The sequence below is a fragment of the Botryllus schlosseri genome, chromosome 11, assembly GCF_051294905.1.
Source record: "Botryllus schlosseri isolate E-star chromosome 11, Bs_hap1, whole genome shotgun sequence".
NCBI classification, from domain to species: Eukaryota; Metazoa; Chordata; class Ascidiacea; order Stolidobranchia; family Styelidae; genus Botryllus; species Botryllus schlosseri.
The window spans coordinates 19,562,957-19,581,084 of record NC_137246.1 but is presented as its reverse complement, the minus strand read 5'-3'; the positions used below and the strand labels follow the sequence as shown (position 1 = coordinate 19,581,084).

The 18,128-nt window shown below is 41.0% G+C and overlaps 3 protein-coding genes across 3 annotated transcripts in view; 1 reads left to right on the top strand and 2 right to left on the bottom strand.

The window, feature by feature from the left end:
- The window catches only part of LOC145449768 (uncharacterized), an 82,367-nt gene that overhangs the window by 32,489 nt on the left and 31,750 nt on the right, over positions 1-18,128 (bottom strand). The window lies entirely within an intron of this gene.
- LOC145449789 (nidogen-2-like) lies at positions 796-8,923 on the top strand. Its single transcript, XM_080328220.1, has 2 exons — positions 796-2,893; positions 7,554-8,923. The coding sequence occupies exons 1-2, from the start codon at positions 2,827-2,829 to the stop codon at positions 8,150-8,152; spliced, it is 666 nt and encodes a 221-aa protein (XP_080184346.1). The 5' UTR covers positions 796-2,826; the 3' UTR covers positions 8,153-8,923.
- LOC145449786 (uncharacterized) lies at positions 10,853-17,769 on the bottom strand. The gene is made up of 2 exons (XM_080328215.1): positions 17,608-17,769; positions 10,853-11,879 (listed from the first exon to the last, which is right to left on the bottom strand). The coding sequence occupies exons 1-2, from the start codon at positions 17,663-17,665 to the stop codon at positions 11,056-11,058; spliced, it is 882 nt and encodes a 293-aa protein (XP_080184341.1). The 5' UTR covers positions 17,666-17,769; the 3' UTR covers positions 10,853-11,055.

The following is an 18,128-nucleotide window of genomic DNA, read 5'->3' as shown; positions in this document are numbered from 1 at the left end:
GAATAAACGAGCTGATTTGCAAGTCGGTAGAGGTGAACACAAAGTGGGTGGATGTAAGGAATACTAAAATTGAAACCGAGATGGACTAGAAATGGTTCAAGAGAAACATTAATACTAATGTCAAGAACAATGCCGAATGTAATATTGCGGTGACCTCCATAGCCGTAGGTAGGCGGTACTACTGGGCAGGGCCATTAAGATAAAACAATATTAGATCCAATGTCGTAAATGAAATGGTCTTGGTTTTGAACATTACAGATGTTTATTTTTACATCCACCTACTTTATTTGCGAGCGGCGCGCCTACAGAACCAGCTACTTATCCGGCTCATTCTGAACGATGACGGAAAATTTACCTAGTGATCTCGTAATCGTCAACGATAATACAGCAAATATGTTAAACGATATTGTAAAACGACCCGTTTAACGATGCGTCCTAAATCATCGATAAGATAGCGTTCTATTTCTCCAGTAGCCGCCGTAACGATGCGGTTTCTATATCTTTTCTGTCACTCACTGTATCGTGATCCTACTATATAGCTATACGTGTCAGAAATGGGCCTATTGCGTTACTCATTGAAAGCGTCGATGATCCAAATAAGAAGCAAATTACGTGTCATGACTATAGGTGGGTCCATTTGCAAAACATATCTCCTGACACACTCGCCCTCGAGCGACCGTCTAAAGAATATCGGTGTCGACACAGTAGCAGATAATAACATGGACGCTGAGAAACTGCCTACAGCGAGATAGTAGCAATTTAGTTAAGACGCCAGTCCTACATCGAATTTTGCTAATTTCACCTTTGATAGGACGTCGAGCGAACGGCTGACGATGCCGACAGCGGAATTATGTAGACTAAAGAAATAGACGTAAATGAAAGTACGAAGAATTGTACACATAGGATTGCCCACCAGATTGCAATGCCCGAAGACTAAAATGAAGTCGAAAAACGGCACACAAAAAATTCTAGTTTCCTTTAGTGCTGCACAACGGAAGAATGTTAATACTTGAAAGTTTACGAACTGGGTTTTAATGCAGAAAGTAGCGTGTTTCAGCAGCTAGAGATTGGATTATTGTACCTTTCATTGCGGGGTAGATTGCGGTGTAGATTCTTCTACACTGTAGAAGGTGTTATAGACATGTAGTTAATATGTATTGCTCGACATTGGAACGTCATTAAATGATATTGAGGCTATTTGGGTCGAGTCATGCCAATTTAAACCCAGTGTCACTAAAGTGGGGTCGTTACATCTATCTACGTGAGGTAAGAATGCTATGTTATTCGCATCGCGTTGACATGGTGAATGTTGATTAGATCTTCTGTTGTGGCGACATGGTGTCGCGTGAGTGCGAGTCGTAATGCTTCGTATTATACTACATTCCTGGTAATCGAAGTATTTTTTATCAATCTCTCGTTCATCCGTATGCATCGCTTTATTATGGCTGAGATAGTATCATTTGCGGATTACAATTCACAAGACTGATGTTTTTACTGGGTATTTGGAAAGTAGGTTCGAGGTATAGCATGCCCGTTTAGACCCAGACTTTGACGCAGGCTGTCATCAGGTAAATTGTACCGATATATACAATACTTAGTAACATATCCGGGAACAAGAAATGACATAATTTTCGAAACTTCGTGCGCGGACTATACGCCTTCCCGCAACCTCATCTACATATAGTAATAGGTTTTTGTGATGCAAAAATGAGAACAAGTCAGAACTTCTTGGGTGTATGATAAACTGTATCGGACCTCTTTAATTTTTCTGTATACCTGTTTATAACCTGAGACGAGGCTCTTCGACGTTTGTAGTAGTAACAAGGTTTTGGCGAGCCGACGAAAGAAAGCACTCACCAGGAATGGAAAGAACTAGTAGAAAGAGCCGCGGCTTCAAAAAGATCAACATCGAAAAGAACTGTGACATTGGGCACTCTAGGCCGAGATGGATGTTAGATTAAAATGATCGCAACTGCGTGTCGTTCGACATCCTCCTATCTGTTCATGACATCGCATTGTGTCTTATCGCATTGTACATTAGGGCTCTTCAAAAATGACTTTTTTTCTCAAATCGTACTGGCTACTTGATAAAATTGTTAGGTTATCTAATTTAAGCCTACACACAAAATTTGGTCCAATTCCAGCCAGTGGAAGCGGAGTTATTGCCGTCGAAAAATTTGGATCTGAATAAAATAGTATTTACGGTGAGCACAACTATAATAAATAAACAAAGAATCAGTCACCGTAAATACTATTTTATTAAAATCCAAATTTTTCGACGGCAATAACTCCGCTTTCCCTGGTTGGAATTGAACCAAATTTGGTGAGCATCGTTTCTATAGACAGCCTAACACTTTCATGGAGTGAACAGAAAATTTTCAAATTTTTTATCATTTGTTTTTATATAATAAATAAAAGCTTTCTTCTCCTGTAGCAAAGCGGTTACTGGCTGGAATTGAACCAAATTTTGTGTGTAGGCTTAAATTAGGTAACCTAACAATTTTATCAAGTAGCCAGTACGATTTGAGAAAAAAAGTCATTTTTGAAGAGCCCTATTGTACAATGTACATTGTGTGTGACTTGTTCAGAAGAAAAATATAACTCAACGATTATGTTATGTATTGATTATTATTTTTGTCTATAGCAACAAGTACCAGCTTATTGCATTACTTTCCAAATATTATGTCATTATGTCGAATTATGTCGTTATCAGTGCTTTTCTTTCGGAACAGTGTGGTTGCTTAACCGGTGAACTCTTGATATGTTAATAACTAGTTAGTTATACCACATTTCAACGAGCCTGCACATTGCAAATTATAGATTAAGATGAATAGCCGATGCCTGAAGGCTATTTACGTCGTGTATTTTGGAATGAAGTTTTTAATATCATCAGGTGAGTATAAATCCTTATATAGGCTACTCATCAAGCTTACTTATATTAGATACCCACATATCGCGTTCCTCATTTCACGCGTAAAATGTATACCTCTCATATGTCACTAATGTTCAGATTTGCATAAATAACGTAAAACTGCAATTGTGTGATGCACCTAATAACGCCCTCCACGAGTTTGATGAATTGACCAATCCAGTGGCGTGATATCCAACGACCTGTCTGATTGGATTATACTAATCCGCTTGTTTTACAGCCGTTGTGAGCATAATTGCGGGTTGATTATATGTACAATGTCGAAACAATATTTCTGGCTCGAATTTTCAATGTAATATGGGATAGAGTTGATGATAAATTCACCCAATTGTGAGATATTTAAGATATTCATTTTATGCTGACCTATACCCCCACCAATTTAACTACGAAGCAATTTCTGTCAGATTTTAGTAAATTTCGTTCCTGGCATTGTGGCGTCTTTCCTCACTTCCGCAAATTCCGGAAAAAATGACTCATTCTTCGATCAGCGCATTTTCTAGTTGTGAACGCATGAAAGGTCAATGTTAGTGACGTAGTTAAATCTCGTAATTTCTCTTGTATCTTATGGAAACACGATCGCCGTGACGCAATTCACGACATTCAAGCGTTGAATTCGTTTGTCCCAATCTCGAAATTAATCTAATGTTTGTATTCACGGTGTTTCGACTGCTATGGTCATTTACATCAGGCCAATATTTCTTATTATTATTCCTGATCTGACAAGGCCAGAAGGAGCCTAAATAGACCTCCAACACAGAAGTAGGAATTCTGGAGTCGACCCCGTCGGACTCAAACTCGCAACGCATTGGTGCTGCAGCTGTGGAAAGTACCAATACGCTATCTTTTCACGCAATAAATCAATTCCGACATAAGTACGCTCACGAAATAAGCGGGACAAGAGTAGGGCTGGGCACAATGATTCGAGTACTCGAATCTGAATCGAGTATTAAATTTATTGATTCGAGTCGAGTAGTAAAAGACGATTTATTCGAGTACTGAAATTATACGCTCCTCACCACTAAAAGTTGATTTATCAACGAGGAGTTTATCAACGAGTTGATGCTAATTTCACTGTTCAAGCCTTGGAACCTTGATTGGCCGTATCGTAGCATACGAAACATGAAGTACAAAGCTACGAACGTTACTGGAAATAGCACATTTCCGAAGTCATGATCATCCCAAAATATTGTCACCAAGTGCAATGAAATCGGTATGGTCGGAAAAAAATAACAAAGTATACTTAATATGATGGATAACAGGCATTATATTCTTTGTGGTCGCTTAAAAGGTACATATTTGAACTTTGACAAATAATATTCTGCTATGACGTTATAATGAGTGATACTCGACTACTCGACTCGACTCGAAGCATTTTACGCGATTCAGAATCGAATCACTCAGGTACTCGATTTTGCCCAGCCCTAGGCAAGAGCAATATATAAAAGTTACCAGACCGTGACCGCATATAAACTCTTTATTTCAAAATAACGAGAAGACGAGGCATTCGAAGCAAGTGCGATACAGACACGTGCTTGCCTTTGCTTGCGGCGGCAGATCTGTTATCGGTTGTGTACCTTTGGGTGTCTGGCACATTGCGAATGTCGAGGATTAAGACTTGTGTCAGCAATGGACTGTAGCCTGATAACTGTAATCTTGTGCTTTGATTACACACGCGCGTAAAGTTTTCTTGGCTTCGGATGTGGCTTGCCCTGCGACACACAAAACAGCGCCTGTTCTTTTTTCTCTAGCGATGCAATTGACTTTAGCCTTCATACAATTGTACGAAATATGATTGACGTTTTGCGGTATTGCTAAACGAGTGCTAGACTTCCTGCAATAATTAAAAATGATTGCTATAATCATAGTGCGATTCTAACTATCGCCGATAGACAATGCGGTAAGGCCGTGTCGGTCAAAGGCGTACAACGCGGGAGATTCACGCGAAAATGCGGACCTTGTTATTATCGGACCAATATTGTTCTCTTTTCGGTGACGTAGAGTTTCTATTTTAATGCAGGCTGGTAACTATTATTAATAGAGCTACCATATTTTCAGCACATAAAAAGAGAACATCATTTTTCGGCAAGTAAAACGAAACTAGAATTGTTACATTTGAGTTTCATGATGTTTTACATTTCATTGATAGTTGCTAGCAAAAATTACTAAGACAAAGCAAAGCACGAGTACTACAAATCAAGTTTATCTTTCAGTTTCAGCCCACGAATAGTTTGCGGTTCCCTTAACATGGCAATAAGAAATGAACTTTTTTTAACGAGTTCGTAAAATTGATTACACGAAATATCGTTGAAATTATATACAACCGTCATGATGCTCGAAAGTGATTCAAAATAGGGCTGTTAATTTCTGACGTGCGCCCGAAGAATTGCGACAGATCCTCACATGTTAAAGGCCCAGATATTACAGAGGACGTCGAACATTTTTGCAACAACAATCAACGAAGATGCATGGGTAATTTGATGAAAAACCTTTTTCAAACCAGCAATTCAGCATGTTTCATGGCCACATTAATTTAATAGAACGTAGATATAGATCATTGGTACGGCATCGATGTTCTGATAATGATGACCGTCCGCCGTAAAAATGCTGCATAACGAGGTATAGTCGTGGTCCAAGATATTTTTGATCCGTTTAGGACAGGGTAGGAAGCCTTTTTCGTCAAGTGGCCTTATTGGCGCCACATTTTCAATTGTCAATGTCATTCCACTATGACTTCCCAATTAACGATAGTGACGTCAGGGCTATTTGAAACAATACAAAAAACACTAAAATACATTTTTTAAACATGCTTGTTTTAAATTGATTTTTGCTTTAAATTAAACCAAAGTCAGTATCTCTTTTTTGACGGCTGCGTGTCTGTTAAGTCTGTGCAAGGTGCATACAATGCAATGGGTCACCAACATTCTATAGACGCGAACCCAAAAACTAAATCAGCTTATGCGACTCCGTTTTCTAATTTAATTTAGTTTAGTTTCAATTGACACACGCATATGATTTCGCCACGGTCATTTGGAAAAATTGGCTGGACGTTTGATTATTTGTAGCTAATTTAGCATTTGCAGAATCCAGATGCGTTCTTTCGTCAGCATGTCATCAACCATTGAAGTGTAATAATGAAGTAATTGGTTTTAATGATGGGGCGCGTAACAGTAAATCAACACGGGCAAACGAGAACAAAAAAGTATCAAGATTTTTTCCATGATAGATTGAATATAGTGAGTTATGTTGTCCCCATTTGGGGTTGAGACTCATAGGCTTTCCGACCACTGCAACCGTGCAATAATACATGTGCAGTGCATGTGCAATTGGGCATCCACAGCAAAGGCATATGCAATGTGTATATTGAATTACCTCATCATCAGCTACCCCATCGATGCTACCCTAGCTTGTATTCATCGCTTTAGGCCGACTACCTATCCTTCACATTGCTTTTTAGTATTCGTCCGATTCATGCATGTTGTTCTGACATCAGCCATCATTTTGCATCAGACAGATACTCATATATAGCCATAGTCCTTAACCGGTGGTCCGTAAGAGTATTTTATGGTGAGATACGAAGCTATTCGGAAAATTAGGAAATTGATGAAAAGTTAGCTTAAATATTCATGTCATTCCAGCCTAGAATGTACTCATATTGTCATATGTATTCTACTTCAAGCTGTTCGGTTGACTGTCAGCAGGAACAAACCTCACTAAATGCGGTGAGGTGAATTCGAAATATAAATGAAGGCAAATCCAGCCCGCGACACAGTTGTTCTGCCTAGTAAAATTGTAATTTATTCACTTCTCTGTGCACGTCTCGGTATTATGACATCGTTTTTCAAAAGGACGCTACTACTGCCGCGAGTAGATCTTCTCAACTTCACGAAAATGCATATGCTTGTTGTCAGTTATCACATAAAGATCTATAAATCCAGTTGTAGGAAGAGTGGGTTTGCAGGGGTCATCGCTTCCAAAACGTGCTATGAAATCGTATATTTGAGCAAATCTTGACAATTCGTAATATCGACCGTTTCCCTGGAGATATTACTGAGGTAATAATAATTAACTCTCAGGTATCACGTTTGTTTGTTTGTTTGTTTGTGTGTGTGTGTGTGTGTGTGTGTGTGTGTTATTCATGGTGCCCGTCGACTAAATTACAATGGCTACACCAGGCCGATATTCTTTACTTTGATCCCGTATCTGTCGACTTGTAGCACGGCCCACTTCTAGGCTTTTTAAAGACACTGCTTGTGCGGATCAGATGGCGAAGACTATAGCCAAGATAAACCTCCATCACTTAGGTAGTAATTCTGGAGTCGACATCGGTCGGACTATAACCTGTAATCCATTGGTGTTGGCGGTGTTGCAACAGTGGATCGTAATACTGCGCTATCCCGCCACTCAGATAGCCTACCACGTGCTCGCTCTGTATGATATTGGCCAATTTGTGGATATCGATTTGCGCGCTATAAATCGCCATGACAGTTGATGTTTATTTGGAGCAATGGACTCTCTATCGGACAAATCGGATATAATTTGAGAATACTACTTTTTTGCACGCCGAGTTCCATTTGCTTCCTACACATGCATGAATACTATCACCAAGTTGCGGCTTACTTTCTAGGTAACTGCCAAACGTGTTTCGACAGCTCAAACTGTCCGACTTACGCCAAATGCTGGAGAAACACGTGCCTATGCGAAGAAGGGTTTCGGCGAGACGGTGATGTCTGCGTCGACATGAACGAATGTACGAACATCAATACCTGCAGTAGAAACGCGTTATGCGTCAACATTCCCGGTGGATACTCGTGTCAATGCCGGTCCGGATTTCGCACAGTAGGAACGCACGATAGGCAATGCATCGACATAGACGAGTGCAATCAGGCAGCTCAGGTCTGCGACCGGGACGAGATATGCCAAAACCTGCAAGGCGGCTACAAGTGCTTATGCACCGGCGAGGTATGCCACCCGAACGCTCAATGCAGGATAGAAGAAAGGGGACCGCGGTGCGCTTGCGAATATGGCTTCAGAGGAGACGGAATCACTTGTCACGACATTGACGAGTGTAGCAGCGAGATGCATGATTGCGTCGCTCCCCAAAAATGTGAAAACACTGCCGGTAGCTTTGTATGTAATCATAATAATGCGTGTTCAATAACGTCGTTGCGCTTGCTTAATATGTTGATTATTGTCACGCTGTGTTCATGGCATAGGAATTTTTAGCTTTGTGTTTTTGTATATTTATACCTGTACTTTTATTTCGCGTGTTATGATAAAATGAAAGCATTCCTGAAACTACCTCGGCTCACGTACAGTACACTCTACCGCATTCCAGACTGATCGCCTTGGACGATTCTATTTACGATATCAAGCTTCGGTGGTCGGATTCATATTTTTAGCCAGTTGTTTCAAATTTCTTTCACAAAATCGAAATTTTTCACAAGGTTGTGTGACCAAAAGTGATTGATAGTAATCATAAATGATAGCCGGTTCGGTGATTTCATAAACTTTCGTGAGCTGATTCTATCGAACTGGTGCGATCCGCTAAGTTCGACCACTACTACTACCTGTTCGCATTGTGCCATGTGTATCGCATTATACATTGCGTGTTTTGTGCAAATATAAATACCAGCAAGGTAATTCGAACATAATGTTAATTCAAACATAATTGGTTTTTATTCTTTCTGCGTATACGCTCTCGCTCGTGTATTAGATACTGGCAGAGCAGTAACCATTTATCAGAAAGTTTGGTGTCAAACGAAAGATTTCCCTCATGCCGATGTGACTGGAGCGAAATTCCCTACCGCGATTTTGCAACAACTTATTCGTAAAATTCTAATAGATCTGGGCTTACTTTTCGGCGAGCCAGAGCCGCCTAATTCGCATGTAATGTCGTTGGGCTATTCCTAGCAGCTCGGAGGCCTATTCATAGGATTTCGGAGGCCATGAACAATTAGACACCACTGGACCCAAATAAATCATCATTATATATTGCGTCAGGGTTTATGTTCTCAATAAAGTCCATTTCCGGGCCAAGAACGTTAGGGTAGTCACAGTAAAGCGGATCAGTTTATTATTTACGACCGGTACTTCGTGCGTGATGTTTTAGGCAAAATTACCAAGAATCACTATAGGTTTTGGCGACACGAGGTTTATCTTATTGACTGTCTGTTGAATTCGCTTTCTTGTTGCTATGTCTTGATGAAGCTAGTGGTAGGAAGTGTAAATTTGTTCAATGTTGTTTAAAAATGTTCATAGGCCACAAATGGTCACAACGAAACCTAGCAAGGTCGTTTCTGCTAGTGTGAACCGTACCTTCGCAGTTCGCACCATCCCATAGTTCAGTGTTTCTTTACCTTTTTAGCGCTCGGAGGTCCTACCCCTTGCGCTGTCATGAAATGTTTTTATCCAGGATCATCAAACGTTGGTCTTGGGCCCCATATAGGGTTCGCAACACCACTTATTCGGATGTCAAGGATAGGAGACATTTCAGCAACTGAATATATTGATATGAAAGGTTTAGGCAACTTCCGATGTATTGGGGTCAAAATGTTTATCGCCGTCGATCTCTTTAATGGTAGTGCAGTTTACTTGATCCCAAGTAAACCGAAACGTCATAGGTCTTGGTGTGTTCTGGCGCGGAAGTAACGGCCAGCGCTAAAATGCCGAAGTGCGATAGTCCCGCTCCAGCAGGTTTCACACTCCTGAACTAAAGCACCCCAATGACCTTAATCCCCCATTCTCGCATAGTTGCGAAAAGCTGGACAAGGAGCGGCCAACCCGTGGCCCGCGAGAAGGTTTTGAGCAGCCCGTGAGGTAATTTAACAAATTATATATAATATCAAAAAAAAATCACCCAGGTAATTTAATGTGAACTTGAAAGACGAATCTAAAATTTGAATATCCTGACCGCGAACGTTAGGATGTTGATGACTATAATATCAGTTCCTATACGCATTCGCGTAACCAGGGGCCATCCACAGTTGTCGAAGATTTTCGTATATGACCATAAAGTAGAATATTTCGGGGTAGATTTATTTGACTTGATATTCTTAACACTTCGCGCGATTTATGGTCACTCGATTTCATGCTTTTAGTATTAGTGCCTCCTCCCCTATTTATTAAAAATAAAAAATACCCCAAATTTACGGAATTGAGTCGAACTATATTCGCAATTATCAGAGAGCGTGTCGTCCAACATGCGAATTCACGTCTGCACTCGCAGAGTGATCGTCGGTGATGAAACTTTTGCACAAAATAATAGGTGCATGTTCACCGAAATCTTCGATAATGATATGTACATTGTACATTGTACATGTCCAAACGCCGAATAATCATGTCCTAGCCAAAGGAGCCCAGTGGTATACAGAGGCGACCCACAATATATGCAGCTCACATTATTAGTGACCGAATTCATTCATTGACTTAGAAAAAAATTTGCGCTTCGCGCGGCTATAGGACTTGTACACGGAGTATTCATGACACAATTCGCATCGATTTTTGTGCTTAGCGATATAAGTCCTATATTTAGCTCACCTAATCCGGTTCGCTCCTATCGGTTCATTCAAGTGGCTCGCGCAATGGTTCATAAATCTTATGCGGCCCTTTTCCGAAAAGGTTGGCCTGCTAACTCATTCGTAATTAACAATTTTAATTATTTTTACGGATTGGGTGACACTCTTAAATTGAAAGCAACAATATCCTCGAATGGAAATAGCGCGTAGACAACTTGGGCAATAATACCTACGCTATGTTGATTTGCAAACTAATGCAGTTCAATAAGTAGCCTAATTTTCCACTGCTTCTCGTACCTCCTAATTTGATGCTTCGTACCCCGAAGGTGTCCACTGTCCATGGACCGCTGGTTCAGAACCGCAGCTAAAGCTTCAACAACCGTCTATAATCTGTTTTCTAAAACGGACATTTCTGTATTAGGATCCTTTATTTTCCGAAAATACGTTTTGCAACTGAACAAGCGCTACAAATTCCTATACTCAATCTAGGCATTAGATCGAAGAGACGAATGCCTAATATAGCAGTGGCCTCGCTTGAGTTCTAGATTTACATAATTTCATCAAGTGTAGCATATAGTCCGGCTGGTAGCCCAGCAGGCACCGTTGGCTAAGCTACAACCGTGCATATGTTATCAATGTTGCAGCCATCGAATATATCGTGACTGATACCGAAAGGACATTCATAATTCCATTGCTGCAGATGAAGCCATCACCTTTGTAAGGCTCGTTACAGTCACACCTGTAGCTTCCCAGCGTGTTGATGCAGCTTGCCTCTTCGTGGCAGCCGGGTGATGCTTTACATTCGTCAACATCACTGCATTCGACACCACTGCCTTGATAGCCGCTATCGCAGAAGCAAGATGTCACATTTTCGACCTCTGCACAGTAAGCATTATCGTCGCAAAACCCATCCATGCCACACACACAGTCGAAACTACCTACAGTATTGTTGCAAGTCCTGGGGTGAACGCAGTCATGGGTTTCTCTGGCGCATTCATCTATATCGGTACAAGTAAAACCATCACCCTCATATCCGTTGTAACAGGTGCAGGTATAACTTCCAATGGAATTCTCACATAAGGCGTTGTCGCTGCAGTTATGAGTCCTCAGGTAGCATTCGTCAATGTCCACACAGAATGTACCATTTCCGGTGTATCCACTGTTACAAATGCATTGTACCGAGTCAGCGGTCTCGTTCAGGCAGGCTGCTTCTTCGTGGCAAATCGTATCAATGTCGCCACAAGTGCAGTTGTAGCTACCGATTATGTCGTTACAGGTTTCAGTTACGGTGCACACGTCTGGGGTTTCAACACATTCGTCAATATTTACACATCCGTGGTTGCTGCCTTTATATCCACGGTTGCAGGAGCAATTAAAGCCTTCGTAGTATCCGATACATTTCGCATTGGCATCGCAAGATCTGATTTCTTCGGGAACTGGAGACATGTAAGAAAAATGTAATGGGTATCACGGGAATAATAGCAAAGAACAAAATTTAAGGCGGACAAAAACATTCGAACATTGAAGTGACGCCATGTGTCCACTGTGACGTGAAAGCGCAGAATACACTATAAAGTCGATTTCCAAGATACGCCGATAGAAGTATGAAAATAGGGTTACCATACGTCCTCCTTTAAGAGGATTTGTCCTCTTTTATGAAAATTTTGGTTTAATGTATGTTAAAATTCAACTGAGATAATATAGGAAATCAGTATTCAAGTAACGTTCCGTCGGGTCATTCGGGAGTTGGGCCAGAAAATTGACCTTTTTTAGTCAACCAACTACAAACTAACTCCCGATAAATTTACCATTTTTCGGTTTTTATTCCCAAAATATGGTAACCCTGTATTAAGATATATGAGCATTGAGTAACTTATAGCGATATAACAGTCGATATTTGCAAGAAATAGACAGAAGGTGATGTTGGATCGGATTATAGCATATTTTAAAGACGAAGGTCAAGAGTTGACCAACAAGGAAATCGATTTTAGTTGCTACTTAGGATTGAATCCGATGCGCACAATCAAAGAAATATACTCCGTGACTTACTATCGTAACAAATAATACATTATCAAGGAACTAGAAATTTACTTTTGTTCCCGGGTACTAATCAATTTTTCCCTATTGCACAGGACCAGTAAGTGTCGAAAATCAACTTTATTTCATATAAAGTTTGTTTTTGTGGTTTAGAGAATGAAATTCTAAAATTGCAATATTTTTGAGGAAAGATATCAAAGATACGGCTTAAGAGCATCCAAGATGGATGTCAATCACTTTTCTTTAATATACTCTGCAATATCTGTCATTTTGAAGATACTTCTGTTTGCAGGGTTGATTTTTGAGGTGTTGTATAGAATATTTTATGATTTGCAATTGAAAATATTTTAACGTTTCCTTTAATTGGACAACATTTTGAGTCCTTTCAAAATGCCTAGAAGCTGCAAACATTCTGCTGATGCGTTTTGTTTCATCTGCGGACAATATATCAAGACAAGCGCGAAGAAGCACTCAGTTATGGCTTTCGTTAAGATGTGTGAAGCCTACAATGCTTATTTTTGAATGCCTGTTGGAGACCAAGACAGGCGACGGGTATGCAAGGGGGGCTCACCAAGTATCCTGGCCATCTTTGGCTTCTTGACAGTATAGGGCTGCCACAGAATACTACAACAAGCAAACATGGCCAAAACGAAACGAATTTGTTGTTGGAGGGTAAAACGTAAAGCAAACTCGGTTTATTACCCCAAACAAAGTGCTTATGCCTCCCAGCATTCACATAAACATTGGCCTTAAAAAGCAATTTGTAAAAGCATTGGATAAAGATGGTGACGCATTCCAGTATCTCCAGAACTTGTTTCCTGAAATATCAGGAGCAAAAGTAAAAGCTGGTGTATTTATTGGCCCACAAATTAAAAAGATTCTCAAGTCGAATGATTTCACCCAAATGTTTAATGATGTTGAAAAGATGGCTCGGATAACTTTGCAGATGTGGTGAATGGGTTCTTGGGCAATAACAATGAAGATAACTATGCCGAACTCGTTGCCAATTTGGTAAAGTCGTATGGAAACATGGGGTGCAGAATGTCCATGAAAGTATGCTCTCTTGGACGAGTTTAAAGACAATATAGATCAGGAAATATCAATTAGAACCCGGTTACAAAAGTCGTGTTACACGGCGTTATTTATCAATCCCTATACAGCAGTGCTCTTCAACCTTTTTCGTCGTGGTACACCCTTTTAACGTTTTTTCAAAACGTAGTTTTGCGGCATTTCGATTGCATAGTATTGAGCTTAGGCGCTCTCTCCGCCCCGATTATTCGAAATTTCATGCCGGTGACGTCATATTTCGTGATACGATCGTTGATGTACATTGTTCATTTCAATTATCTGCTAGTAGCGGACGGTTACCCCTGACGAGGGTCAGCCAAAAATATTCGGGCTCATTTGAACATGAATACACATACACTAATATTTTGCATACGCCCTCATTCCAGCGGAGAGTCGTCATGGCCCATCTGGACGACAAATATTCGTGTGAAATCGGCCACAAGGAACTTTGCACAGTGGAGAGCTCGTGTCGTGTTCTGTGCCATCACTGATTTCTTGAGACATACCTTGCGTATAACAGTTTCTAATTGTAGACGCAGAACATCCCCGCATGCTGGTTACAAAAGTGCGAGTATACATGTCAGGAAAAGTATTTGCTATTTGGGAATCGGTTTCTATAGTCGCGCGTAGCGCGAAAATCTTTTCAACCTCTTGAATGAATTTCGTCGTTGGTCGTTTCAAATATTAATGTCAAAAGTTCATTCATTCTCAGCCCACGTGATCATAATAACCGTTAGATCTGATGGAGGGTGTCATCGATTTGGGCTAAAATTAATGATGACTAATCTTCCGGTTTTAATAATCACTTTGTTACATATTGTTATTTCTTGACCTCATATCAGGATTGTCGGTATAGCTAAAATATATTGGAATCGGCCAAACGTATCAGAAAAAGCTTCATTCGTGGGACGCACATGATTCCAACTTGTTATTTTTTATGTGGCGCATCATTTTCCTCTTTGGTTCGCATTTGTACGGCCTGGCTCAGATTTCAAGGGCACTATCATATTAAAAACAAAAAAGCCAAGTCACCCTGAATCAATCCAAGAGCGAAGAAATTTTCTAGGTTGAATTAAAATCTAATTCGCGAACCAATTCGAAAATTCAAATTGCATATAGACGGCCGCCAACACACTCTAATTTAGTTATGCGTAGACGTCCGCAGGTTGGCCACCCCTGGCCCACTCGAAATAGGGATGAGAAAGGCTGCAACGTATAGGAAATGCTAAATATTATTCAGAGCTCGAGGTTACCATCTAATACGGTGATATATTTATCGACTTATCGCAGGAAGTACCAATTACAAATGTCTGAGATATCGCTGCGGTTTCCTGCAGAAGAATCATTAAAGACAGATATCTCTAGCCGGACACATACTAACTCCGCCCTATTCTACTCCAAAAGGAACCAATAAGTCTATTGTTTACTGTTGAATGATGCGGATACATATTTACTTATGACATCACAAAACGAATGTAATTTACAAGCTGCATACAGTTGATTTGAACATTGTACGATATGGCACATCCGGTGAACCTGTTCTAAACCATAAACTTGCATAGTTATTATGATAGCTAGCAGGGATTTGGAGCTGGCAAAATTTTTATACTGGTCCAGCTCCGGCTCCGGAGCTCTCTTCTATGATGAATTAGCTCCAGCTACAAGCTCCGGAGCTAATTGATACCGCTGCTCCGGCTCCAGCTCCCGCTCCGGCTCCGCAAACTATCGAATGGTTCAGTCATGTAGTCAATAACTACCGTTGCGCTGGGGGCCGTCGCGCCGAACCGTTTTTGTGTGGGTATGCACAGTCCTGTGACGTCATAATTACCCTATGTCAGCTGTCGAAAGCGTCATAGTCACATGAGAACTCACTCCACGGCATTGCTGCGTACCGGAACAAAACACTAATGCGACGTTTGCACTTGCTCATATCAAGCCATACTGTTGACTGTAATCTTGAAATTGTGGGATTGTTCATGTGTAACTACAGCAAGAGCGCAATGAGCGCATGTCGCGAACAGAAATTCGCTTTCTACCAAATACTCAATGGGTTGAATTTCGATATTGATACGCTAGTTACCAATCCGTCTGGTGTCGACCAATTTTAATGGAATATAGAGAGTTTTCCTTCAAAAGAACCGAACACATGCAGAGCTAGTGCCACTGAGCTAGTGTCGTCGCTTCATAGCATGAAACGACAACGTAATTCCTAATCCCATAGATGACGACCCGAGCGCTCAAATTCATTAACAACGTTGATATTATTCGAAAGCTACAGTCGCGCTGATTCTGATAATATACATTAAATTTTCATCAAGGCAATGGAACCACCCCGAAATAGCCTTCAAAGTCTGAAAGTCGGCATTGTTCTAAACAATCGCAACGCCGCAGCACAATGACCATAACAATGGTCCTTGCGTGGTTGCGATTGTTCAGAACAATGCCGATTTTCAGACTTTGAGGGGTATTTTAAGGGGGTTCCATTGCCCGGATCAGATTTTGATGTATATTATCAGAATCAGCGCGACTGTAGCTTTCAAATAAGATCAACTTTATTAAATTTGAGTGCTCGGGTCGTCATCAATGGGATTAGCAATTACGTTGCCGTTTCATGCAATGAAGCGACGACAAATCTGCGACTGTAGCATCACTCGACCGTGAGTCACGTGATGCGCATCCATCCGTAGGTTAGTCATCTTAGTTACTTATACGTTACTTAGTTACTTAGTTACTTAGTTACTTATACGGCGTTCTGGGATGCGTTTCTCTGTTTATGTTCGCAGAAAAACACGATCATGCGCATGATTGAATCCAATTCGCAGGCACACGTAATAACACACTGTTGAACTTCGCCGTATGATTAAAAAGCTATCAGCAAACAACGAACATTTGCTGGTCTAATTCTGAGAGTAGACGGTGTACGGTATCTCTGGGTGCGCGCCTCCAAATCGACATGTGCAAGTGCAACAAGTTTACGTTTATCCTCTGGCGTCGCTTCATCTAATTCAGTGTTTCTCGAACTTTTTCCCATCGCGTACCACTAACTTGTTTTTATACAACATGTCGAACCACTTCAATTACTTATTTTACTTGAATGTACCGGTGTTTGTTGGTTATTCCTGTTATCACTATACCGCAACACCAACGGATAGCTAGAAAGCACCATTTAATGAGATAATTGCAACTGTTTGTTATGCAGAAGCTCGCCAATCTGAGGTACGACATTACTCACAGCACTCTCCGCGTACCCCGTTTGAAGCTCTCGTGTACCACTGTGGTACGCGCACCACACTTTGAGAACGACTGGCTAATTACTCATTAGTTAATTTGCTCAGCTCACATAAGCACCCGTCCCATTTTGTGAAATACATAGTGATCAATATTTTCCGAGCCTCCTGTATTGGCCATCAGAGTTGTGCTGAAGACGAAATTGCGGGTATGGCGAATAACCACATCCCAGAATAAAGTAATGCACGGCATATCACGCATACCCAGGTCTAGCGCGTTCTATATGAGCAATTTGAACATGCTTACTGCTTAGTTTTGAAAAGATGTAGCGAACGAGACAACACTTCGTAAGTTTTTGAACGATTACCGTAAAATTTTGTAAATTATGCCAAAAGTATTAACATGGTATCTTATGAAATACAATAGAGCCGGAGCTGCTTTTCAAACAACCGCCTCCAGGTACGGCTTCGGCTCTATCAGAATTTTATTTAGAGCTCTGGATCAAGATCCGGCTCCGTTGAAAATATATGGCCCCGTGGCTCCGGCTCCTTGCTCCGGCTCCGGCTCCCAAGCCCTGATAGCTAGTCATCGTTCCATCATAATGCGGATCTGGTACTCGCCAGTATACACTATACACCGCATCCGAGAGGTACACCCTTTAGAAATTCTGGTACATCCCAGGGTGTACGATACACCCGGTTGAAGAGCCTTGCTGTACAGGCTGCGGGCTACTTGTTGTCATTGGCAATATGTAGAGTGCCTCGCCCATGCAAAGTAGTATGCCTTCGTTATGTTAGTCAATAAATTTTTCCAAATGCTATGAAATCTTACCTCCTGCGTACGAAGATTTCACGGCAAACAATAAAAATCCGAAAACTAGTGCTTTCATTGCTGCTGCGTCACGGTGTCCGTCCGCCCCCTCCTATTCTAAATACAGTTTAATCTAGCTTTAAAGTCTACCCTTGTACCATAAACTTGGAAAGAAGATATGACGTCAGTATCTTCACTAAAGTATTTCCCAGTGGGGAAGTAGCTGCTGCGGTCACAACGTAGCCGGCTGAGAGGATTGCTGTCGCTATGCATAAGAAGACACACAATCCCCCGAGACGGCACACGTCCGTAGTTCATATCAAATGCGGTATGAATGGAGTACATGACTACCAACTTATGATTCGATTCCCCATGCCATGTATCTGCGCATAGTACTGGATATTTAAAGTAATTGATCAATCATTTTCTGCGAGACTACAAAATTGCAAATAGTCTTCAAAGACATCGGCAGCAATTCGACGCTGTTGAGTATAATTTACCAAGTTCTATATATGTGATGATGCCCTTCAGCCACAGCCGCC